The 26,298-nt window shown below is 47.8% G+C and overlaps 1 protein-coding gene across 1 annotated transcript in view; it reads right to left on the bottom strand.

The window, feature by feature from the left end:
* LOC121289043 (cathepsin B-like) overlaps positions 1 to 26,298 on the bottom strand; it is a 170,408-nt gene that overhangs the window by 27,475 nt on the left and 116,635 nt on the right. Inside the window, exon 2 of the mRNA XM_041207978.1 lies at positions 182 to 300. Within this exon, the coding sequence (XP_041063912.1) occupies positions 182 to 300 (119 nt within the window). The remainder of the gene's footprint in view (positions 1 to 181; positions 301 to 26,298) is intronic.

The raw sequence follows: 26,298 nt of genomic DNA, 5'->3' as shown, positions 1-26,298 counted from the left end.
AAGTTCCCAATCGCCAGGCTAATATTACAATTTTGTAACTATGCAATCAAGTCCATGGCTAGAAATATCTTCACTGCTAAAATGGTTGGCACACCCACCCTCTTTGCAGTCGCCATCCATCTGCGCTCGTACTTCCTTCGTCTCGTAATCATTGTCACCCTCGTTGTACAGAAGCACTTACCCATTCCCACATTCCAGTTTACAGCAGGTCAGGAGGTCCTCAGCTGAGATGTCCACATTGACCTGCCCTTTGGAATGGATACAGATCCTGTCTGACATGGCTTCCACTGCACCAAAGGCCTGTGGAAAGTAGACACAATCTAATCAGCTACACAACCCAAGGAGGACAAGCGTCACCCTTCCCATCATTCAATGAGATCATCACTCCCCTGACCCTACCCCATCCACCTGGCTTGCCCTGCCTACCTCTGTATAGTGGATGAGCAGGAATTTCCTTAAATGAAATATTGGGATGAACAAAGCAATTGTCTTATGTCCCCTCTACAAATTCTGCTCCCTCGCCATTGACTCCATGTCTCTTTCTGGATTTGTCTGAGCCTCAATCACATTGTTCACAATCTCAGTGTCAGATTTAATCCTGGGGTGAACTTCCGACCCTTCTCTGTATTGTCCATAAGACCACCTCTTTCCATCTCCGTAACACCATTCAACTCTGCCCCTGCCTCAGCTCTTCTGGAGCTGGAACCCTCACCCAGGCCTTTGCTACCTCTGAGACTTGACTATATCCACCCAATCCTGCCTGTCCTCCCTTGTTCTACCCTCTGTAAACTTGTGCCACCTAAAACTCAGCTACCTAGTTTGCACCAAATCTTGTTCACTGTCCACCCCTGTGCCTACTGACCTGTAAGATAAGCGATGTGTTGATTTTGAGTTTGTATCCTTGGGCAGTATTTAATCCAGGTGACAGGGGTCTCGGCCATTGGCTGAACAGATGTTGAGAGGCCTGCATCACCCCATCTGGGGGAGGCCTGCCTATCAAGTGCCAATCAGGCAGTGGCAGGGCCTTTCCTGGCTTCAAGGACCCAGGGGTGGAAATCCAATCCTGTCCCCCCAAGAGCGGCTGGCCAATCAGAGGCCGGTAGCTGTTCATTGTGGGCAGTGCGCGTGGGAGTGGTGGTAGCTGCTGGTAATGTCCCCAGCAGAGGCCAGGATTAGCCAGGGACCCAGGCCACAGGTGTGAGGGCAGGATTGGGGTTGTGAAGTGGGGGTCATGGGAGAGGGTGGCAAGTTGGCAGCTCTAAACCGGTTCCCCTGTCCCAAAGCAGGGTCCCTCAATCAGGCACTGACCCAAATCCCCACCTCACAGGAGCCCACAAGCAAACCTCAGACAGGGCTTTGCTTTTCAGGCTCCCCTGTATGGCAAGTCCTCCTGCCCGCTATTGGTCAAATACCAGTACCAGTGTGATGAGGCCAAGAGGGCATTAATTGGCAGTGAGGCTAGAAAGCCACCCAGAAGCCTTCCTGCCCCAGATATAATTGGGGCAAAGCAGTGAGCTGAGAGGGTCCAAACCCTCCAACCTGATTAAATTCCACCCAGTTTCCAAACTCCCCTCTGGGGAGGGTATTAAGTTTAGCAATTGTTTCTAAAACTCTCCATGACCTCACCCCTCCTAAAGTCTGGAATTTCCTCCCCTAAATCTCTCTGTCTCTCTTTCCCCCTTTAAGATATTCTTTAATACCTACCTCATCGATTAGAGTCACATATTCTAATGTCGCCTCGCATACTTCAATGTCATATTTTGATTTTTAACGCTTTGAAAAGGTAGCCTGAGATGTCTTATTGCATTAAGGGTGCTATAGAAATGCAAGCTTTTGTAGTTTGCTGTTGATATATGCTTGTCTAACAAAAGCAAATGGACCTCAGATTTAAAATTATAAATTAAATTAGCATCAACTACTTTTTTTGAGAGAGAGTTCTATACTTCAACCCCTTGTATTAAGTGTTTGCTAACTTCCCTTCTGAGTGTCTGCCTTTGATTTCAAGGCTATGTCTCCTTGTTCTAGACTCCCCAGCAATGGAAAATGTACCTACTCTTTAACAATCCTAAAAGCCTAAAACAATCACCCCATCATCTTCGATATTCCAGGCAATGGGAGTCTAGCATATACCACCTTTCTGCGCCCTAGCCTTTGGAGTCCTGGTAACATTCTGGTGAATCTGCACCGCACTCCCTCCCAGCATCAAATATCCTTTCTAAGCTGCATTGTAAAGAAATCCTTTTTCTTCATTATGCGGTGTGGGGCTTCACTGGCTGGGCCAGCATTTATTGCCCATCCCTAATTGCCCTTGAGAAGGTAGTGGTGAGCTGCCTTCTTGAACTGATGCAGTCTGTGTGGTGTAGGTACATCCACAGTGCTGTTAGGGAGGGAGTTGCAGGATTTTGACCCAGCAACAGTGAAGGAACAGCTGATATATTTCCAAGTCAGGATGGTGAGTGACTTGGAGGGGAAATTCCAGTTTCTGCAGTGCGTCTTGTACCTGGGGTGGGGCGGGGGGGGTTGCGGGGGGGTGGTGGTAAGCACTGCTGCTACTGTGTGTCAGTGATGTAGGGAGTGAATGTTTGTGGATGGGGTGCCAATCAAGTGGGGCTGCTTTGTCCTGGATGGTGTTGAGCTGCTTGAGTGTTGTTGGAGCTGCACTCACCCAGGCAAGTGGGGAGTATTCCACTGTACTCCTGAGATGTGCCTTGTAGATGGTGGGCAGGCTTTGGAGAGTCGGGAGGTCAGTTACTCACTGCGGAATCCCCAACTTCAACGATGTTTATATGGATAGTCCAACAACAACTAATATTTCTCTACCCATCCCCCGGTGCTTCACTAGAGCAATTAGAAAACAAATGATCACACCAAGGTACATAAGGTCATGGGGCTAAAACCACGGTCAAAGAGGCAGGTTTTAAGGAATGTCCAAAAAGAGGAAAGTAAGTCAGGGAAGCAGAGAGGTATAGTGAAGGAATTCCAGAGATTGGAGCCCAAACAACTGAAGACAGGGTCACCTATGATGAAGCAATTAAAATCTGGGAGGCACATGAGGCTGGAATTAGCGGGGGGGGGGGGGGGAAGGTATTTCAGAATGTAGTGGGGCAGGAGAAATAACACCAATGGAGGGATCAGGGGCATTGGGCCGGGTGCAATGCTGAGAGTGGTCACACACTCAGTCAGACTTCCTGATTATTGGCCGCATTTTCTGTTCAGGGGATTGGAAACAGAGCGAGAGGAGAGGCAGTCGGGAGATTGAAAACAGAGCGAGAGGAGAGACAGTTGGGAGATTGAAAACAGCGTGAGAGGAGAGACAGTCGGGAGATTGAAAACAGCGCGAGAGGAGAGACAGTCGGGAGATTGAAAGCAGCGCGAGAGGAGAGACAGTCGGGAGATTGAAAACAGCGCGAGAGGAGAGACAGTCGGGAGATTGAAAACAGCGCGAGAGGAGAGACAGTTGGGAGATTGAAAGCAGCGCGAGAGGAGAGACAGTTGGGAGATTGAAAGCAGCGCGAGAGGAGAGACAGTCGGGAGAGTGAAAACAGCGTGAGTGGAGAAACAGTCGGGAGAGTGAAAACAGCGTGAGTGGAGAAAAAACATCTAAAAGTGATGTCACAGGTGTCCCCTAGATTGATTGGCTGCTAAGTATAGGTGTTTCCAGGCTTGGGACAGTGGAGATGATTGGTGAGTGACAGGTGAGTTATTAAATTATACCTGACTGTAGTAAACACCTCATATAAAGTTTAAGGTATGCCAGTGCAGCTCGTTCATGTGGAATGTGCATCCTGCAGGATGTGGGAAGTCGTGCAGGCACAATGTGCCCTCAATGACTACATGCACAGGAAGTGTCACAAGCTGCAGAATCTTGAGCTTTGAGTTTTAGAGCTTGAGCGACGGCTGGAGTCACTGTGGTGCATCCGCAAGGCTCAGAATTATGAGGATAGCATAATTAGAGAAGTGGTCACACCGCAGCTGAGAGGTACACAGGCAGATAGGAAATGGGTGACCACCAGAGGATCTAAGAGAAACAGGCAGGTAGTGCACGAATCCCCTGAGGCTATCTTGCTCTCTAACCACCTTTTCATTTTGGATACTGGTGAGTGAGATGGTTCCTCAGGGACTGTAGCAAGAGCCAGGTCTCATGGTACCACATGTGGCTCAGCTGCACTGGAGGGGAGGAGGAATAGTGGAAGTGCTGTATGGATAGGAGTTTCTGGGGTTTGAGGACGGGCAGGTGCTTCTGTGGCTATAGACATGACTCCGGGATGGTTGTGTTTCCCTGGTGCCAGGGTTAAGGATGCCACAGAGCGAGTGCAGGACATTCTTTTGGGGAGGGTGAACAGCCAGAGGTTGTGGTCCACATTGGGACCAATGACATAGGAAAAGGGATGAGATCCTGGAAGCAGATTTTAGGGAGTTAGGAAGGGAATTAAAAATAAGCACTTGAAGAGCAGTAATCTCAGGATTACTCCCAGTGACACGTGCTAGTGAGCAGAGGATTGAGCAGTTCAATATGTGGCTGGAGAAATGGAGCAGGAGGGAGGGTTTTAGATTTCTGAGGCATTGGGATCGGTTCTGGGGCAGGTGGGACCTGTACAAGAAGGACGGGTTACACCTTAACAGGACTGGGACTGGTGTCCTCACTGGGAAGTTTACTAGTGCTGTTGGGGAATGGGACCCTGGGGGAAATTCAGAGTGCAGAGGAGAAAAACTGGCAGTGGTAAGTAGAGAAATATCAACTGATCAGGCGGATATATCAGAGAGCAGTATCAAGGTAAATAGAATACTGAGAGAGTTTGATGGAATTAGAATAGGCAACAGTAAGTCATTAGATGGGGTCAGAGTAAGGGGGAAAGTAAAAATGCCTAAATCAGGGCTAATGGGCATGTGTGTGAATGCACGGAGTGTGGTTAATAAGATTGGTGAACTGCAGGCACAGGGTGACAAATGGAATGATGATATTATTGCTATAACAGAGACCTGGCTCAAAGAAGGGCAGGACTGGGCCTTAAATATTTCTGGGTACATGGTGTTTAGGAGAGACAGGAAAGGGAGTTGGGGGGGGGGTGGGGGTGGGGGGGGGGGGGGGGGGGCGGGCGGGGGCGGTGGGGGGTGGCGGTGGGGTGCATGGTGGGGAGGCAAGTGGGAATATTGGTTAAAGATGGTATTACAGTACTGGAGAGAGAGAATGTTCCAGAGGGGTCAAGGGCAGAATCTCTCTGGATAGAGGTAGGGAATGGGAAAAGTGCAATAACATTGATCGGTGTATTGTATGGAAGGGATGTGGAGCAACAGATTTGCAAAGAAATTATGGAAAGGTGCAAGAATTACAGAATAATTATTATGGGGGGGTTCAATTATCCAAATATAGACTGGGACAGCAACAGTGCAAAGGGACAAGAGGGGTGAGAATTCCTGGAATGTGTTCAAGATAATTTTGCACAGGAGTGTGTTTCCAGTCCAACAAGAGGACATGGTCAGGACTGTTGGACTGGATTCTGGGGAATGAGTTGGCCCAAGTGGATCAAACAGTGGGAGAGCCTCTAGGGGACAGTGACCTTTGTATCATAAGATCTAGGGTGGCCATGGAAAAGGACAGGGAACTATCCAGAGCAGGGATAATTAACTGGGGGAAAGCCAACTTCAATGGGATGAGAATGCATCTGAGTCAGTAGCAACATGGATACAAAATTGGCTGAAAAATAGGAAGCAGAGAGTAATGGTCAATGGGTATTTTTCAGACTGGAGGAAGGTTTGTAGTGGAGTTCCCCAGGGGTCGGTATTGGGACCCTTGCTTTTCCTGATATATATTAATGATCTAGATCTTGGTGTGCAGGGGACAGTTTCAAAGTTTACAGATGATATGAAGCTTGGGAGTGTTGGGAACTGTGAGGGCAACGGTGTGGAACTTCAAGAGGACATAGACAAGTTGGTGGAGTGGGCAGGTAGGTGGCAGATGAAGTTCAATACAGAGAAGTGTGAGGTGATTCATTTTGGTAAGAAGAACATGGACAGACAATATAATATAAGGCGTGAAATTTTGAAGGGGATGCAGGAGCAGAAAGACTTGGGTGTATATGTGTATAGATCATTGAAGGTGGCAGGACAGGTGGAGAGAGCAGTTAATAAAGCATATAGTATCCTGGGCTTTATTAATAGGGGCATAGAGTACAAGAGCAAGGAGGTTATGTTGAATTTATATAAGACACTTGTTAGACCTCAGCTGGAATATTGTGTACAGTTCTGGGCACCACACCATAAGAAGGATGTGAACACATTGGAGACAGTGCAGCGGAGGCTTACAAGAATGTTCCAGGGATGAGAAACTTCAGCTATGAGGATATATTGGAGAGATTGGGACTGTCCTCGTTGAAGAGAAGGTGGCCAAGAGGAGATTTGATAGAGATGTTCAAAATCGTGAGGGGGCTAGACAGAGTAGATAGGGAGAAGCTGTTCCTGCTCGTAAAAGGATCAAGAATGAAAGGGCACAGATTTAAAATGATTTGCAAAAGAAGCAAATCTGATGTGAGAAAAACCTTTTTCATATGAGTGGTTTGGGTCTGGGATGCGCTGCCTGGAAGTTGGTGGAAGCAGGTTCAGTCGAGGCATTCAAGAGGGCATTAGATGATTATTTGAATAGAAACAATGTGCAGGGGTAGGGGGAAAAGGCAGGGCAATGGCTCTAGGTCATAATGCTCATTTGGAGAGCCGGTGCAGATGCAATGGGCTGAATGGCCTCCTTCTGTGCATTTCAGAATCTGTGATTCTGTGAGTCGAGTGAATCAAATGTTGGCAGAAAAGATGGTGGCTGAACAATGGGCCACCTTCAATGAAAAAGTATTGTAAATAATGTCAAGGTATATTCCCTTGAAGGGGAAAGGTCAGATAAATAAATCCAGAGCGCCCTGGATGACGAGAGAGATAGAGGTAAAAATGAAAAGGAAGAGTTGCACATACTACAAATGTCAGGTAGAAAATACAATGGAGAATGAGGCTGAATATAGAAGGACCAGAGGGGAAGTGAAGGAATTAATAAGAAAAACAAGGAGAGAGCATGAACAGAGGCTGGCAGCAAACATAAAAGGAAATCCCAAAGTCTTCTATAAACATCTAAATAATAAAAGGATGGTAAAAGAAAGAGTAGGGCTGATTAGGGATAAAAAAAAAAGGGACTTGCACATGGAGGCAAGGGAAATAGAGGAGATATTAAACCAATACTTTACATCTGTCTTTACAAAGGAAAAAGATACTTTGCTTTTTGCTTTGCAAAAAGTTCTGTTTGCCTGAGCTGAGGGGTCAATTACCAGGGGGCAGAGATTTAAGGTGATTGGTAGAAAGATTAGAGGTGACATGAGGTAAAACCATTTCACCTGAGGGTGGTGGGTGTCTGGAATTCACTGCCTAAGTTGGTGGTTGAGGCTGAAATGTTCAACTCATAGGGCATGTTGAGAGAGCAGTTAGTAAAGCATATAGTATCTGAAGCGCTGCGACCTGCAAGGAGCAGGTGCTGGAAAGTGGGACTAAAATGAGTGGCTAGTTTCTTTTTCATTTTTTTCTGGGAGGCACAGATATGATGGGCTGAATGGCCTCTTTCTGCACCATAACTTTTATTTGGTTCTACAGTTTCTATGCTACCCAGGCCGAGGTGAATGAGGAGGTAACTGGTATACTGGAACAATTTACAGTTGAGAGGAAGGAGCTATCTTTACTTAAAGTAGGTAAGGTACCAGGACCAGATGAGATGCATCCAAGGGCACTGAGGGAAGTGAGTGGAAATTGCAGAGGCACTAGTGACAATCTTCCAGTCTTCTACATACACAGAGAGGTGCCAGAGGACTGGAGAATTGTGAATGTCACACTCTTGTTCAAAAAGGGGTGCAAGGATAAAGCTGGCAACTACAGACCAGTCAGTTTGACCTCAGTGGGAAGGAAACTTCTGGAAACTATAGTATGGATAAAATCAATAGTCACTTAGACAAGCGCAGGATAATTGAGGAAAACCAGCATGGATTCATTAAGGGAAAATAATGTTTAACTAACTTGCTGGAGTTTTTTGAGGAAATAATAGAGAAGGCTGATAAGGGCAGTACTGGTGATATGGTGTATATAGATTTTCAAAAGGTATTTGATACATTACCACACAATAGACTTGTGAGCAAAATTCTTGCTCATGGAATAAAAGGAAAGTAGGCACTTGGATATGAAATTGGCTGAGTGACAGGAAACAGAGGGTGGTGATAAATGTTGTTTTTCAGATTGGAACAAGGTTTATGTGGAGTTCCCCAGGGGTCAGTGTTGGGACCCTTGCTCTTCCTGATATATATTAATGACCTAGACTGTGGTGTGCAGGGCATGATTTCAAAATTTGCAGATGATACGAAGATTGGAAATGTTGTCAACTGTGAAGAGGATAGTCTTGAATTTCAAAAGGACATAGACACGTTGGTGGATTGGGCAGACAAGTGGCAGATGAAGTTCAACGCAGAGAAGTGTGAGGTGATTTGTTTTGGCAGGAAAGTTATGGAGAGACAGTATAAAATAAAGGGAGAGCCTCTAAAGGAGGTGTAGGAACAGAGGGACCTCGGTGTATGCTTATATACGTCATTGAAGATGGTAGGGCATGTTGAGAGAGCAGTTAGTAAAGCATATAGTATCTGAGGCTTTATTAATAGGGACATTGAGTACAAGAGTAAGGGGGTCATGTCGAACTTTTATAAGACATTAGTTAGGCCTCATCTGGAGCACTGTGTCCAGTTCTGGGTGCCATACTTGAGGAAGGATGTGAAGCATTGGAGAGAGTACAGAGGAGATTCACAAGAATGATTCCTGGGATGAAGAACTGTAACTATGAGGATAGATTGGAGAGATTGGGACTATTTTCCATGGAGAAAAGAAGGCTGAGAGGAGACTTGATCGAGGTATTCAAGATCCTGATGGGTATGGACAGGGTAAATAGTGAGAAACTGTTCCTACTCAAGAGAACATCAAGAATTAGAGGGCACAGATTCAAAATAATTGGCAAAAGGAATAAATGTGATGAGGAAAATTTTTTTCACCCAGAGGGTATTTGGAATCTGGAACAAACTTCTTGAGAGGGTGGTGGAGGCAGGTTCGATTGAGGCATTCAATAGGGAATTGGATTACTACCTGAAAGGAAAGTCAAAGCTATGGTCCACATTGTTACCAGTGACATAGGCAGGAAGAGGGATGAGGTCCTGAAAGCAGATTTCAGGGAGTTAGGAAGGAAATTAAAAAGCAGAACTTCAAGAGCAGTAACCTCAGGATTACTCCCAGTGCCACGTGCTAGTGAGCAAAGGAATGGGAGGATTGATCGGTTATACATGGCTGGAGAACTGGTGTAGGAGGGAGGGCAGCAGAATTGTGAGGCACTGGGATTGGTTCTGGAGCAGGTGGGGCCTGTACAAGCTGGACGGGTTACACTTTAACAGGACTGGGACTGATATACACACTGGGAGATTTGCTGAAGCTGTTGGGGTGGGTTTTAACTAACTTGTCATGTGGGTGGGAATCTGAGGGGTGACCCAGATTGGAAGAAATTAAACACAGATTGGAAGAAATTAAACACAGAGATAAAAACAAAAAAAACTGCGGACGCTGGAAATCCAAAACAAAAACAGAATTACCTGGAAAAACTCAGCAGGTCTGGCAGCATCGGCGGAGAAGAAAAGAGTTGACGTTTCGAGTCCTCATGACCCTTCGACAGAACTTGAGTTCGAGTCCAAGAAAGAGTTGAAATATAAGCTGGTTTAAGGTGTGTGTGTGGGGGGCGGAGAGATAGAGAGAGAGAGAGGTGGAGGGGGGGGGGGGGTTGTGGTTGTAGGGACAAACAAGCAGTGATAGAAGCAGATCCGCCCTCACGCCTTCTCCTCCCTCCCAGAAACATGATAGGGTCCCCCTTGTCCTCACTTATCACCCCACCAGCCTCCGCATTCAAAGGATCATCCTCCACCATTTCCGCCAACTCCAGCATGATGCCACCACCAAACACATCTTCCCTTCACCCCCCTTATCGGCATTCCGTAGGGATCGCTCCCTCCGGGACACCCTGGTCCACTCCTCCATCACCCCCTACTCCTCAACCCCCTCCTATGGCACCACCCCATGCCCACGCAAAAGATGCAACACCTGCCCCTTCACTTCCTCTCTCCTCACCGTCCAAGGACCCAAACACTCCTTTCAAGTGAAGCAGCATTTCACTTGCATTTCCCCCAACTTAGTCTACTGCATTTGTTGCTCCCAATGTGGTCTCCTCTACATTGGAGAGACCAAACGTAAACTGGGCGACCGCTTTGCAGAACACCTGCGGTCTGTCCGCAAGAATGACCCAAACCTCCCTGTCGCTTGCCATTTTAACACTCCACCCTGCTCTCTTGCCCACATGTCTGTCCTTGGCTTGCTGCATTGTTCCAGTGAAGCCCAACGCAAACTGGAGGAACAACACCTCATCTTCCGACTAGGGACTTTACAGCCTTCCGGACTGAATATTGAATTCAACAACTTTAGGTCGTGAGCTCCCTCCCCCATCCCCACCCAGTTTCTGTTTCCCCCTTCCTTTTTTTTCCAATAAATTATAAAGATTTTCCTTTTCCCACCTATTTCCATTATTAAAAAAAAACTCCACTAGAGCTATACCTTGAGTGCCCTACCATCCATTCTTAATTAGCGCATTCGTTTAGATAATATCACCAACTTTAACTTTAACACCTATGTGTTCTATTGTACTATTGTCGTTGACATCTTTTGATGATCTGCTTCTATCACTGCTTGTTTGTCCCTACAACCACACCCCCCCCTCCACCTCTCTCTCTCTCTATCTCTCCTCCCCCCACACACACACCTTAAACCAGCTTATATTTCAACTCTTTCTTGGACTCGAACTCAAGTTCTGTCGAAGGGTCATGAGGACTCGAAACGTCAACTCTTTTCTTCTCCGCCGATGCTGCCAGACCTGCTGAGTTTTTCCAGGTAATTCTGTTTTTGTTTTGGAAGAAATTAAAGTCAGGAACAGGAAGTAGTAGTGAGACTAGCAGGTAGGAGAAACAAAGCAGAGCATTTAGTATGCTTCGAATGTGGAATGATGTCAAAAAGACAAAGTTAAGGACACTCTCTACCTGAATGTGCGCAGCATTCACAATAAGGTAGATGATCTAAAGGCACAAATAGAGGTAAAAGGCTATGAGATAATTGCTATTACAGAAACATGTCCGCGCGGTGACCAAGACTGGGAACTGAATATTCAAGGATATTGGATGTTTAGGAAGGACAGACAAGAAGGGAAAGGAGGTGGAGTTGCACTGATAATAAGGGATGGCATTAGTAAGGGAGGATCTCAGATCAGAAGAACAATGTGTGGAATCTGTTTGGGTGGAGCTAAGAAACAGCAAAGGGCAGCAGACATGGTTGGAGTTGTTAATAGGCCACCAAACAGTAGTGGTAATGTGGGGCATGGTATTAATCAGGAGATAATTGAAGCATGTAGCATGGGAAATACAGTAATCATGGGTGATTTCAATCTGCATATAGATTGGGTAAACCAATTGAGCACTAATGCTGTGGTAGACAAGTTTCTGGAGTTTGTTAGGGATGGTTTTCTAGAGCAGTATGTTGAGGAGCCAACTAGAGAACAGGCTACTTTAGATCTAGTATTATGTAATGAAAAAGGGCTAATTAATAACCTTATTGTAAAAGAGCCTTTAGGGGTGAGTGATCACAATATGATAGGATTTTACACTATGTTTGAAAGTGAGGTAGTTCACTCTGAAGCAAGGGTGTTGAAGTTAAATAAAGGAAATTATGAAGGCAACAGGGGCAAATTGGCTGAGGTGGATTGGGAATATACATGAAAAGGTTTGACTGTACATAGGCAATGAATAGTCTTCAAAGAATTATTACACAGCTTACAGCACCTATACATTCCTTCAAGGTACAAAAACCTCCAAAACTTCAGTCAACCATGGCTGCCAAAGGAAGTTAAGGGTTGTATAAGATTAAAAGAAAAGACTTATAAAGTTGCCAGAAGTAGTAGTAAACCTGAGGATTGGGAGGTTTTTAGAAACAGCAAAGGAAGACCAAGAAACTGATAAAGACAGGGAGAATAGAATATTAATTCAATCTAGCACAAAACATAAAAACGGACTGTAAAAGCTCCTATAGGTCTGTAAAAAGGAAGTGTTTGACCCAGACAAATGTGGGTCCATTACAGAGTCAGGAGAATTCCTAATGAGGAATGGGGAAATGGCACAGAAGCTAAATGATTACTTTGTGTCTGTCTTCCACTGAGGTAGACACAGGAAATCTCCCAGATTTAGAGACGCAGGGGACTAGGGAGAATGAGGAGTTGAAGGAAATTAGCATAAGAAAGAAAATTGTATTGGAGAAATTAATGGGTCTGAAAGTTGCTAAGTCCCTGGGACCTGATATTCTGCATCCCAGAGTGTTGAAAGAGGTTGCTATAGAGATAGTGGATGCATTGGTGATCATTTTCCAAAATGCTATAGATTCTGGAATGGTTCCTGAGGATTGGAAGGTAGCGAATGTCACCCCGCTGTTTAAGAAGGGAGGGAGAGAGAAAACAGGGAACTACAGACCTGTTAGTCTTACATCAGTAGTAGGGAAAATGCTAGAATCTATTATAAAGGATGTGATAAATGGATTTCGATAATCATGATCTGATTGGGCATAGTCAACATGGATATACGAATGGGAAATCATGTTTGATGAACTTGTTGGAGTTTTTGAGGTTGTTACTAACAAAATTGATAAAGGGGAGGCGATGGGCACAGTATACTTGGATTTTCAGAAGGCTTTTGATAAAGTCCCCACAGGAGGTTGATTAGCAAAATAAAAGCAAATGGGGTAGGAAACAATTTACTGGCATGGATTAAGGATTGGTTAACAGGCAGGAAACAGAGAGTAGGAATAAACGCGTCATTCTCACATTGGCAGCCTGTAACTTGTGGGGTACCACAAGGATCAATACTTGGGCCCCAGCTGTTCACAATATATATCAATGATTAGAATGTGGGGACCAAATGTAATATTTCCAAGTTCGCAGATGATACAAAGCTAGGTGGGATTGCGTGTCGTGAGGAAGATGTAAAGTGGCTTCAGGAGCATTCGGACAGACTTAGTGAGTGGGCAAGAACATGACAGATGGGAAAATGTGAGGTTATCCACTTTGGTAGAAGGAACAGGTGTGCAGAGTATTTCCTAAATGGTAAGAGATTAGAAAGTATAGATGTGCAAAGGGACCTGGGTGTCCCTGTCGATGTGTCACTGAAGGTTAACAGGCGGGTGCAGCAGGGAATTAGGAAGCTAATGGAATGTTAGCCTTTATCACAAGAGGATTTGAGTACAGGAGGAGTGAAGTCTTGCTTCAATTGTATAGAAGCTTGGTTACACCACACCTGGAGCACTGTGTGCAGTTTTGGTCCCCTTACCTCAGAAAGAATATTATTGACATAGAGGGAGTGCAACGAAGGTTCACCAGACCTGCTCCCAGGATGATGGGACTGTCTTGTGAAGAGACAATGGGGAAACTGGACCTGTATTCTCTAGAGTTTCAAAGAATGAGAGGTGATCTCATTGAACCTACAAAATACTTAAAGGAATAGACAGGGTAGATGCAGGTAGGATGTTTCCCCTGGTTGGGGAGTCTAGAATCAGGGGACACAATCTCAAATTAAACATAGAAACTAGGAGCAGGAGTAGGCCATTCGGCCCTTTGAGCCTGCTCCGTCATTCATTATGATCATGGCTGATCATCCAACTCAATAGCCTGCTCCCACTTTCTCCCCATACCCTTTCATCCCTTTCACCCCAAGAGCTGTATCTACCTCCTTCTTGAAAACATACAATGTTTTGGTCTCAACTACTTTCTGTGGTAGTGAATTCCACAGGCTCACCACTCTCTGGGTGAAGAAATTTCTCCTGATCTCAGTCCTAAATGGTCTACCCCATATCCTCAGACTGTGACCTCTGGTTTTGGACTCCCCGGCCATCAGGAACATCCTTCCTGCATCTACCCTGTCTAGTCCTGTTAGAGTTTTATAGGTTTCTATGAGATTCCCCCTCATTCTTCTGAACTCCAGCAAATATAATCCTAACCGACTCAATGTCTCCACATGTGTCAGTCCCGCCATCCCAGGAATCAGTCTGGTAAACCTTCGCTGCACCCCCTCTCTAATAAGAACATCCTTGTGGAAGCCACTTGGCACTGAGATGAGGAGAAATTTCTTTACTCAGAGGGTTGTGAATCTATGGAATTCTCTACCCCAGGGGGCTGTGGAAGCTGTCATTGAGTGTGTTTAAGGTAGAGATTGATAGATTCTGATTAACAATAATGTAAAGGGTTGTGGAGATAGTGTGGGTAAAAGGCATTGACGTATTCATCAGCCACAATCGTATTGAATGGTGGAGCAGGCTTGATGGGCTGAATGGCTTTCTCATGTTCCTATGAAAAGAGAGAATGTGCAAGATTACGCGAATAAGGCATGGGAGTGGGACCAGGTAGAATGCTCTTTCAGAGAGCCAGTGCGGACTCGATGGGCCAAATGGCCTCCTTCTGCATTGTAAAGATTTTGTGATTCTGTTAAAACAAGGGTCTGTTTTATTACACTTCCCCCATCAGCGGGTTTGAAGATGGGGGTTGTGGGGGGAGCTCGTAAAATCTTAGTGTGTGACCTTCCCGTCTCCTTCCCACCTGGCCTGAACTATCTCCCATTTTATGGGGGGCAGTGCAGGCCCCGCAATTGCCTCATCCTGCCCTGCTGCTATATTACCCACACTAGGGAGAGGCCCACAACCTCTGGCAAGCTGGTTGCATTCACTGCAAGGTCATATCCAAACCCCCTTCAACCATCCCTCCATAACCACTCAAACCCAGCCCCTCACCCTCCTCAACTCCCTTGCTGAGGTCTGCCAGTCAGCCTCGTCCGATATCCTGGACTTATAGTCTAACCTCCATTAGCTCCCCCTTTTCAGGGACTGGCTGTAGTTCAAGCAGTGGCCACCACTTGGCGCTGCTAGGACGACAGAGCTGCCAGTAAATCCGATTGGCTGGCTGCTATCTAAGGCGGGACAGAGGTCTTGCCCTGAACCAATTAATAACCTGCCCAAGCACAAAATGGCTACAGGGCAGCTGACCTTCTCGTGGACAGGCTCCAACTTATGGAGGGTTGGGGGGCGAGGAACACAGCATCCCATAAAATCCAGCCCAAGGATGAGAATTTTAAAGTCAAGACATTGCTTGACTGGGAGCCGATGTAGGTCAGTGAGCACAAGGATGACAGGGGAACAATATCTGCTGCAAATTTAGAAATGGGCTGCAGAGTTTTGGAGGGTTGAATGTGGAAGACCAACCAGGAGGACATGGAATTGTTGAGTTTGGAGGTAACAGAGGTCTGAATGAGTGTTGCAGCAGTGGATGAGCTGATACAGGGGGGAAGTCAGCCAATGATATGGAGCTGCAAATAGATGCAGTTAGTGATGGTGTGAGTATAAGGTCAAAAACTCATCTTGGGATCAAATGTGACAGCAAAGTTGTGACCGAGGATAGTTCCCTGTGGGACACCAGAGGCAACAATGGGTGAGGAGGAAAGGGTGATTGCAAGGTGTTGATGGTGGGGGATTCAGTGATGATAATGCTGTTGAATGTCAGAGGGAGATGTTTAGATTCTCTGTTGCTGAAGGTGGTCATTGCTTGGAATTCAGAGGAGAAATTTTTCATGAAAACGATACCAAGTAATGATAATGGGGGAATTTAATTATCATAATATAGACTAGGATGGCAGTTGTGTGAGGGACAGAAGGGGGGAGAAGTTTTTGAAGTGTGTTCAGGAGAATTTTCTTCATCATCATTTTTCCAACCCAACAAGGAAGAAGGTTTTTCAGGATGTGGGCCTGAGGAATGAGATGTGTTGAGTGGATCAAGTGTCAGTGCGGGATCATGTAGGGGCAGTGATCAAGTGTCAGTGCGGGATCATGTAGGGGCAGTGATCAAGTGTCAGTGCGGGATCATGTAGGGGCAGTGATCAAGTGTCAGTGCGGGATCATGAAGGGACAGTGATCAAGTGTCAGTGCAGGAACATGTAGGGGCAGTGATCAAGTGTCAGTGCGGGAACATGTAGGGACAGTGATCAAGTGTCAGTGCAGGAACATGTAGGGGCAGTGAACAAGTGTCAGTGCGGGATCATGTAGGGGCAGTGATCAAGTGTCAGTGCAGGAACATGTAGGGGCAGTGATCAAGTGTCAGTGCAGGAACATGTAGGGGCAGTGATCAAGTGTCAGTGCGGGATCATGTAGGGGCAGTGATCAAGTGTCAGTGCGGGAACATGTAGGGGCAGTGATCAAGTGTCAGTCCGGGAACATGTAGGGGCAGTGATCAAGTGTCAGTGCAGGATCATGTAGGTGCAGTGATCAAGTGTCAGTGCAGGATCATGTAGGGGCAGTGATCAAGTGTCAGTGCAGGAACATGTAGGGGTAGTGATCAAGTGTCGGTGCGGGAACATGTAGGGGCAGTGATCAAGTGTCAGTGCAGGAACATGTAGGGACAGTGATCAAGTATCAGTGCAGGAACATGTAGGGACAGTGATCAAGTGTCAGTGCAGGAACATCTCAGGACAGTGATCAAGTGTCAGTGCAGGAACATGTAGGGACAGTGATCAAGTATCAGTGGGGGAACATGTAGGGACAGTGATCAAGTGTCAGTGCAGGAACATGTAGGGACAGTGATCAAGTGTCAGTGCAGGAACATGTAGGGACAGTGATCAAGTGTCAGTGCAGGAACATGTAGGGACAGTGATCAAGTGTCAGTGCAGGAACATGTAGGGACAGTGATCAAGTATCAGTGCAGGAACATGTAGGGACAGTGATCAAGTGTCAGTGCAGGAACATCTCAGGGCAGTGATCAAGTGTCTGTGCGGGAACATGTAGGGGCAGTGATCAAGTGTCAGTGCAGGAACGTGTAGGGGCAGTGATCAAGTGTCAGTGCGGGAACATGTAGGGGCAGTGATCAAGTCTCAGCGCAGGAACATGTAGGGACAGTGATCAAGTGTCAGTGCAGGAACATGTAGGGACAGTGATCAAGTGTCAGTGCGGGAACGTGTAGGGGCAGTGATCAAGTCTCAGCGCAGGAACATGTAGGGACAGTGATCAAGTGTCAGTGCAGGAACATGTAGGGACAGTGATCAAGTGTCAGTGGGGGAACATGCAGGGGCAGTGATCAAGTGTCAGTGGGGGAACATGCAGGGACAGTGATCAAGTGTCAGTGCAGGAAGATGTAGGGGCAGTGATCAAGTGTCAGTGCAGGAAGATGTAGGGGCAGTGATCAAGTGTCAGTGAGGGAACATGTAGGGACAGTAATCAGATGTCACTGCAGGAACTTGTAAGGACAGTGATCAAGTGTCAGTGCAGGAACATGTAGGGACAGTGATCAAGTGTCAGTGCAGGAACATGTAGGGGCAGTGATCAAGTGTCAGTGCAGGAACATGTAGGGGCAGTGATCAAGTGTAAGTGGGAGAACATGCAGGGGCAGTGATCAAGTGTCAGTGGGGGAACATGCAGGGGCAGTGATCAAGTGTCAGTGCAGGAACATGTTGGGGCAGTGATCAAGTGTCAGTGCAGGAACATGTAGTGACAGTGATCAAGTGTCAGTTCAGGAAGATGTAGGGGCAGTGATCAAGTGTCAGTGCAGGAACATGTAGGGACAGAGATCAAGTGTCAGTGCGGGAACATGTTGGGGCAGTGATCAAGTGTCAGCGCAGGAACATGTCGGGACAGTGATCAAGTCTCAGTGCAGGAACATGTAGGGACAGTGATCAAGTGTCAGAGCAGGAACATGTAGGGACAGTGATCAAGTGTCAGTGCAGGAACATGTAGGGACAGTGATCAAGTGTCAGTGCAGGAACATGTAGGGACAGTGATCAAGTGTCAGTGCAGGAACATGTAGGGACAGTGATCAAGTGTCAATGCGGGAACATGTAGGGGCAGTGATCAAGTGTCAGTGCGGGAACATGTAGGGACAGTGATCAAGTGTCAGTGCAGGAACATGTAGTGACAGTGATCAAGTGTCAGTGCAGGAACATGTAGGGACAGTGATCAAGTGTCAGTGCAGGAACATGTAGGGGCAGTGATCAAGTGTCAGTGCAGGAACATGTAGGGGCAGTGATCAAGTGTAAGTGGGAGAACATGCAGGGGCAGTGATCAAGTGTCAGTGGGGGAACATGCAGGGGCAGTGATCAAGTGTCAGTGCAGGAACATGTTGGGGCAGTGATCAAGTGTCAGTGCAGGAACATGTAGGGACAGTGATCAAGTGTCAGTGCAGGAAGATGTAGGGGCAGTGATCAAGTGTCAGTGCAGGAACATGTAGGGACAGTGATCAAGTGTCAGTGCGGGAACATGTAGGGGCAGTGATCAAGTGTCAGCGCAGGAACATGTCGGGACAGTGATCAAGTCTCAGTGCAGGAACATGTAGGGACAGTGATCAAGTGTCAGTGCAGGAACATGTAGGGACAGTGATCAAGTGTCAGTGCAGGAACATGTAGGGACAGTGATCAAGTGTCAGTGCAGGAACATGTAGGGACAGTGATCAAGTGTCAGTGCAGGAACATGTAGGGACAGTGATCAAGTGTCAATGCGGGAACATGTAGGGGCAGTGATCAAGTGTCAGTGCGGGAACATGTAGGGACAGTGATCAAATGTCAGTGCAGGAACATGTAGTGACAGTGATCCAGTGTCAGTGCAGGAACATGTAGGGACAGTGATCAAGTGTCAGTGCAGGAACATGTAGGGGCAGTGATCAAGTGTCAGTGCAGGAACATGTAGGGGCAGTGATCAAGTGTCAGTGCAGGAATATGTAGGGACAGTGATCAAGTGTCAGTGCAGGAACATGTAGGGACAGTGATCAAGTGTCAGTGGGGGAACATGCAGGGGCAGTGATCAAGTGTCAGTGGGGGAACATGCAGGGACAGTGATCAAGTGTCAGTGCAGGAAGATGTAGGGGCAGTGATCAAGTGTCAGTGCCGGAACATGTAGGGGCAGTGATCAAGTGTCAGTGCCGGAACATGTAGGGGCAGTGATCAAGTGTCAGTGGGGGAACATGTAGGGGCAGTGATCAAGTGTCAGTGAAGGAACATGTAGGGACAGTAATCAGGTGTCACTGCAGGAACTTGTAAGGACAGTGATCAAGTGTCAGTGCAGGAACATGTAGGGACAGTGATCAAGTGTCAGTGCAGGAACATGTAGGGACAGTGATCAAGTGTCAGTGCAGGAACATGTAGGGGCAGTGATCAAGTGTATGTGGGAGAACATGCAGGGGCAGTGATCAAGTGTCAGTGGGGGAACATGCAGGGGCAGTGATCAAGTGTCAGTGGGGGAACATGCAGGGGCAGTGATCAAGTGTCAGTGCAGGAACATGTAGGGGCAGTGATCAAGTGTCAGTGCAGGAACATGTAGGGACAGTGATCAAGTGTCAGTGCAGGAACATGTAGGGGCAGTGATCAAGTGTCAGTGCAGGAACATGTAGGGACAGTGATCAAGTGTAAGTGGGGAAACATGTAGCGGCAGTGATCAAGTGTCAGTGCAGGAACATGTAGGGACAGTGATCAAGTGTCAGTGCGGGAACATGTAGGGTCAGTGATCAAGTGTCAGTGCAGGAACATGTAGGGACAGTGATCAAGTGTCAGTGGGGGAACATGTAGGGACAGTGATCAAGTGTCAGTGCAGGAACATGTAGGGACAGTGATCAAGTGTCTGTGCAGGAACATGTAGGGACAGTGATCAAGTGTCAGTGGGGGAACATGAAGGGACAGTGATCAAGTATCAGTGCAGGAACATGTAGGGACAGTGATCAAGTGTCAGTGCAGGAACATGTAGGGACAGTGATCAAGTGTCAGTGCAGGAACATGTAGGGGCAGTGATCAAGTGTCAGTGCAGGAACATCTCAGGGCAGTGATCAAGTGTCAGTGCGGGAACATGTAGGGGCAGTGATCAAGTGTCAGTGCAGGAACATGTAGGGGCAGTGATCAAGTGTCAGTGCGGGAACATGTAGGGGCAGTGATCAAGTGTCAGTGCAGGAACATGTAGGGACAGTGATCAAGTGTCAGTGCAGGAACATGTAGGGACAGTGATCAAGTGTCAGTGGGGGAACATGCAGGGACAGTGATCAAGTGTCAGTGCAGGAAGATGTAGGGGCAGTGATCAAGTGTCAGTGCAGGAACATGTAGGGACAGTGATCAAGTGTCAGTGCAGGAACATGTAGGGACAGTGATCAAGTGTCAGTGCAGGAACATGTAGGGACAGTGATCAAGTGTCAGTGCAGGAACATGTAGGGGCAGTGATCAAGTGTCAGTGCAGGAACATGTAGGGACAGTGATCAAGTGTCAGTGCAGGAACATGTAGGGGCAGTGATCAAGTGTCAGTGCGGGAACATGTAGGGGCAGTGATCAAGTGTCAGTGCAGGAACATGTAGGGGCAGTGATCAAGTGTCAGTGCGGGAACATGTAGGGGCAGTGATCAAGTCTCAGCGCAGGAACATGTAGGGACAGTGATCAAGTGTCAGTGCAGGAACATGTAGGGACAGTGATCAAGTGTCAGTGGGGGAACATGCAGGGGCAGTGATCAAGTGTCAGTGGGGGAACATGCAGGGACAGTGATCAAGTGTCAGTGCAGGAAGATGTAGGGGCAGTGATCAAGTGTCAGTGCAGGAAGATGTAGGGGCAGTGATCAAGGGTCAGTGAGGGAACATGTAGGGACAGTAATCAGATGTCACTGCAGGAACTTGTAAGGACAGTGATCAAGTGTCAGTGCAGGAACATGTAGGGACAGTGATCAAGTGTCAGTGCAGGAACATGTAGGGGCAGTGATCAAGTGTCAGTGCAGGAACATGTAGGGGCAGTGATCAAGTGTAAGTGGGAGAACATGCAGGGGCAGTGATCAAGTGTCAGTGGGGGAACATGCAGGGGCAGTGATCAAGTGTCAGTGCAGGAACATGTTGGGGCAGTGATCAAGTGTCAGTGCAGGAACATGTAGGGACAGTGATCAAGTGTCAGTGCAGGAAGATGAAGGGGCAGTGATCAAGTGTCAGTGCCGGAACATGTAGGGGCAGTGATCAAATGTCAGTGCAGGAACGTGTAGGGACAGTGATCAAGTGTCAGAGCAGGAAGATGTAGGGGCAGTGATCAAGTGACAGTGCAGGAACATGTAGGGACAGTGATCAAGTGTCAGTTCAGGAAGATGTAGGGGCAGTGATCAAGTGTCAGTGCAGGAACATGTAGGGACAGTGATCAAGTGTCAGTGCGGGAACATGTTGGGGCAGTGATCAAGTGTCAGCGCAGGAACATGTCGGGACAGTGATCAAGTCTCAGTGCAGGAACATGTAGGGACAGTGATCAAGTGTCAGAGCAGGAACATGTAGGGACAGTGATCAAGTGTCAGTGCAGGAACATGTAGGGACAGTGATCAAGTGTCAGTGCAGGAACATGTAGGGACAGTGATCAAGTGTCAGTGCAGGAACATGTAGGGACAGTGATCAAGTGTCAATGCGGGAACATGTAGGGGCAGTGATCAAGTGTCAGTGCAGGAACATCTCAGGGCAGTGATCAAGTGTCGGTGCGGGAACATGTAGGGGCAGTGATCAAGTGTCAGTGCAGGAACGTGTAGGGCAGTGATCAAGTGTCAGTGCAGGAACATGTAGGGGCAGTGATCAAGTGTCAGTGCAGGAACATGTAGGGACAGTGATCAAGTGTCAGTGCAGGAACATGTAGGGACAGTGATCAAGTGTCAGTGGGGGAACATGCAGGGACAGTGATCAAGTGTCAGTGCAGGAACATGTAGGGGCAGTGATCAAGTGTCAGTGCAGGAACATGTAGGGACAGTGATCAAGTGTCAGTGCAGGAACATGTAGAGACAGTGATCAAGTGTCAGTGCAGGAACATGTAGGGACAGTGATCAAGTGTCAGTGCAGGAACATGTAGGGGCAGTGATCAAGTATCAGTGCAGGAACATGTAGGGACAGTGATCAAGTGTCAGTGCAGGAACATCTCAGGGCAGTGATCAAGTGTCGGTGCGGGAACATGTAGGGGCAGTGATCAAGTGTCAGTGCAGGAACGTGTAGGGGCAGTGATCAAGTGTCAGTGCGGGAACGTGTAGGGGCAGTGATCAAGTCTCAGCGCAGGAACATGTAGGGACAGTGATCAAGTGTCAGTGCAGGAACATGTAGGGACAGTGATCAAGTGTCAGTGGGGGAACATGCAGGGGCAGTGATCAAGTGTCAGTGGGGGAACATGCAGGGACAGTGATCAAGTGTCAGTGCAGGAAGATGTAGGGGCAGTGATCAAGTGTCAGTGCAGGAAGATGTAGGGGCAGTGATCAAGGGTCAGTGAGGGAACATGTAGGGACAGTAATCAGATGTCACTGCAGGAACTTGTAAGGACAGTGATCAAGTGTCAGTGCAGGAACATGTAGGGACAGTGATCAAGTGTCAGTGCAGGAACATGTAGGGGCAGTGATCAAGTGTCAGTGCAGGAACATGTAGGGGCAGTGATCAAGTGTCAGTGGGAGAACATGCAGGGGCAGTGATCAAGTGTCAGTGGGGGAACATGCAGGGGCAGTGATCAAGTGTCAGTGCAGGAACATGTAGGGGCAGTGATCAAGTGTCAGTGCAGGAACATGTAGGGACAGTGATCAAGTGTCAGTGCAGGAACATGTAGGGGCAGTGATCAAGTGTCAGTGCCGGAACATGTAGGGGCAGTGATCAAGTGTCAGTGCAGGAACATGTAGGGACAGTGATCAAGTGTCAGTGCAGGAACATGTAGGGGCAGTGATCAAGTGTCAGTGCAGGAACATGTAGGGACAGTGATCAAGTGTCAGTGCAGGAACATGTAGGGGCAGTGATCAAGTGTCAGTGCAGGAACATGTAGGGACAGTGATCAAGTGTCAGTGCGGGAACATGTAGGGGCAGTGATCAAGTGTCAGCGCAGGAACATGTCGGGACAGTGATCAAGTGTCAGTGCAGGAACATGTAGGGACAGTGATCAAGTGTCAGTGCAGGAACATGTAGGGACAGTGATCAAGTGTCAGTGCAGGAACATGTAGGGACAGTGATCAAGTGTCAGTGCAGGAACATGTAGGGACAGTGATCAAGTGTCAGTGCAGGAACATGTAGGGACAGTGATCAAGTGTCAGTGCGGGAACATGTAGGGGCAGTGATCAAGTGTCAGTGCGGGAACATGTAGGGACAGTGATCAAATGTCAGTGCAGGAACATGTAGTGACAGTGATCCAGTGTCAGTGCAGGAACATGTAGGGACAGTGATCAAGTGTCAGTGCAGGAACATGTAGGGGCAGTGATCAAGTGTCAGTGCAGGAACATGTAGGGACAGTGGTCAAGTGTAAGTGGGGAAACATGTAGGGGCAGTGATCAAGTGTCAGTGCAGGAACATGTAGGGACAGTGATCAAGTGTCAGTGCGGGAACATGTAGGGGCAGTGATCAAGTCTCAGCGCAGGAACATGTAGGGACAGTGATCAAGTGTCAGTGCAGGAACATGTAGGGACAGTGATCAAGTGTCAGTGGGGAAACATGCAGGGGCAGTGATCAAGTGTCAGTGGGGGAACATGCAGGGACAGTGATCAAGTGTCAGTGCAGGAACATGTAGGGGCAGTGATCAAGTGTCAGTGCCGGAACATGTAGGGGCAGTGATCAAGTGTCAGTGCCGGAACATGTAGGGGCAGTGATCAAGTGTCAGTGCAGGAACATGTAGGGGCAGTGATCAAGTGTCAGTGCAGGAACATGTAGGGACAGTGATCAAGTGTCAGTGCAGGAACATGTAGGGGCAGTGATCAAGTGTCAGTGCAGGAACATGTAGGGGCAGTGATCAAGTGTAAGTGGGAGAATATGCAGGGGCAGTGATCAAGTGTAAGTGGAAGAACATGCAGGGGCAGTGATCAAGTGTCAGTGGGGGAACATGCAGGGGCAGTGATCAAGTGTCAGTGCAGGAACATGTTGGGGCAGTGATCAAGTGTCAGTGCAGGAACATGTTGGGGCAGTGATCAAGTGTCAGTGCAGGAACATGTAGGGGCAGTGATCAAGTGTCAGTGCAGGAAGATGTAGGGGCAGTGATCAAGTGTCAGTGCAGGAACATGTAGGGACAGTGATCAAGTGTCAGTGCAGGAAGATGTAGGGGCAGTGATCAAGTGTCAGTGCAGGAACATGTAGGGGCAGTGATCAAGTGTCAGTGCAGGAACATGTAGGGGCAGTGATCAAGTGTCAGTGCAGGAACATGTAGGGGCAGTGATCAAGTGTCAGTGCAGGAACATGTAGGGACAGTGATCAAGTGTCAGTGCAGGAACATGTAGGGACAGTGATCAAGTGTCAGTGCAGGAACATGTAGGGGCAGTGATCAAGTGTCAGTGCAGGAACATGTAGGGGCAGTGATCAAGTGTCAGTGGAGGAACATGCAGGGGCAGTGATCAAGTGTCAGTGGGGGAACATGCAGGGGCAGTGATCAAGTGTCAGTGCCGGAACATGTAGGGGCAGTGATCAAGTGTCAGTGCAGGAACATGTTGGGGCAGTGATCAAGTGTCAGTGCAGGAACATGTAGGGACAGTGATCAAGTGTCAGTGCAGGAACATGTAGGGGCAGTGATCAAGTGTCAGTGCAGGAACATGTAGGGACAGTGATCAAGTGTCAGTGCAGGAACATGTAGGGGCAGTGATCAAGTGTCAGTGCAGGAACATGTAGGGACAGTGATCAAGTGTCAGTGCAGGAACATGTAGGGGCAGTGATCAAGTGTCAGTGCGGGAACATGTAGGGGCAGTGATCAAGTGTCAGTGCAGGAACATGTAGGGGCAGTGATCAAGTGTCAGTGCGGGAACATGTAGGGACAGTGATCAAGTGTCAGTGCGGGAACATGTAGGGACAGTGATCAAGTGTCAGTGCGGGAACATGTAGGGACAGTGATCAAGTGTCATTGCAGGAACATGTAGGGGCACTGATCAAGTGTCAGTGCAGGAACATGTAGGGGCAGTGATCAAGTGTCAGTGCAGGAAGATGTAGGGGCAGTGATCAAGTGTCAGTGCAGGAACATGCAGAGGCAGTGATCAAGGGTCAGTGCAGGCACATGTAGGGACAGTGATCAAGTTTCAGTGCAGGAACATGTAGGGGCAGTGATCAAGTGTCAGTGCAGGAACATGTAGGGGCAGTGATCAAGTGTCAGTGGCAGGAACATGTAGGGGCAGTGATCAAGTGTCAGTGGGGGAACATGTAGGGGCAGTGATCAAGTGTCAGTGCAGGAACATGTAGGGGCAGTGATCAAGTGTCAGTGCAGGAACATGTAGGGACAGTGATCAAGTGTCAGTGCAGGAACATGTAGGGGCAGTGATCAAGTGTCAGTGCAGGAACATGTAGGGGCAGTGATCAAGTGTCAGTGCAGGAACATGTAGGGACAGTGATCAAGTGTCAGTGCAGGAAGATGTAGGGGCAGTGATCAAGTGACAGTGCAGGAACATGTAGGGACAGTGATCAAGTGTCAGTTCAGGAAGATGTAGGGGCAGTGATCAATTGTCAGTGCAGGAACATGTAGGGACAGTGATCAAGTGTCAGTGCGGGAACATGTAGGGGCAGTGATCAAGTGTCAGCGCAGGAACATGTCGGGACAGTGATCAAGTGTCAGTGCAGGAACATGTAGGGACAGTGATCAAGTGTCAGAGCAGGAACATGTAGGGACAGTGATCAAGTGTCAGTGCAGGAACATGTAGGGACAGTGATCAAGTGTCAGTGCAGGAACATGTAGGGACAGTGATCAAGTGTCAGTGCAGGAACATGTAGGGACAGTGATCAAGTGTCAGTGCGGGAACATGTAGGGGCAGTGATCAAGTGTCAGTGAAGGAACATGTAGGGACAGTAATCAGGTGTCACTGCAGGAACTTGTAGGGACAGTGATCAAGTGTCAGTGCAGGAACATGTAGGGACAGTGATCAAGTGTCAGTGCAGGAACATGTAGGGGCAGTGATCAAGTGTCAGTGCAGGAACATGTAGGGGCAGTGATCAAGTGTCAGTGGGAGAACATGCAGGGGCAGTGATCAAGTGTCAGTGGGGGAACATGCAGGGGCAGTGATCAAGTGTCAGTGGGGGAACATGCAGGGGCAGTGATCAAGTGTCAGTGCAGGAACATGTTGGGGCAGTGATCAAGTGTCAGTGCAGGAACATGTTGGGGCAGTGATCAAGTGTCAGTGCAGGAACATGTAGGGGCAGTGATCAAGTGTCAGTGCAGGAAGATGTAG

The sequence above is a fragment of the Carcharodon carcharias genome, chromosome 2 (genome assembly GCF_017639515.1).
Source record: "Carcharodon carcharias isolate sCarCar2 chromosome 2, sCarCar2.pri, whole genome shotgun sequence".
Lineage (NCBI taxonomy): Eukaryota > Metazoa > Chordata > Chondrichthyes > Lamniformes > Lamnidae > Carcharodon > Carcharodon carcharias.
This window is presented reverse-complemented; position numbering and strand designations above follow the sequence as displayed.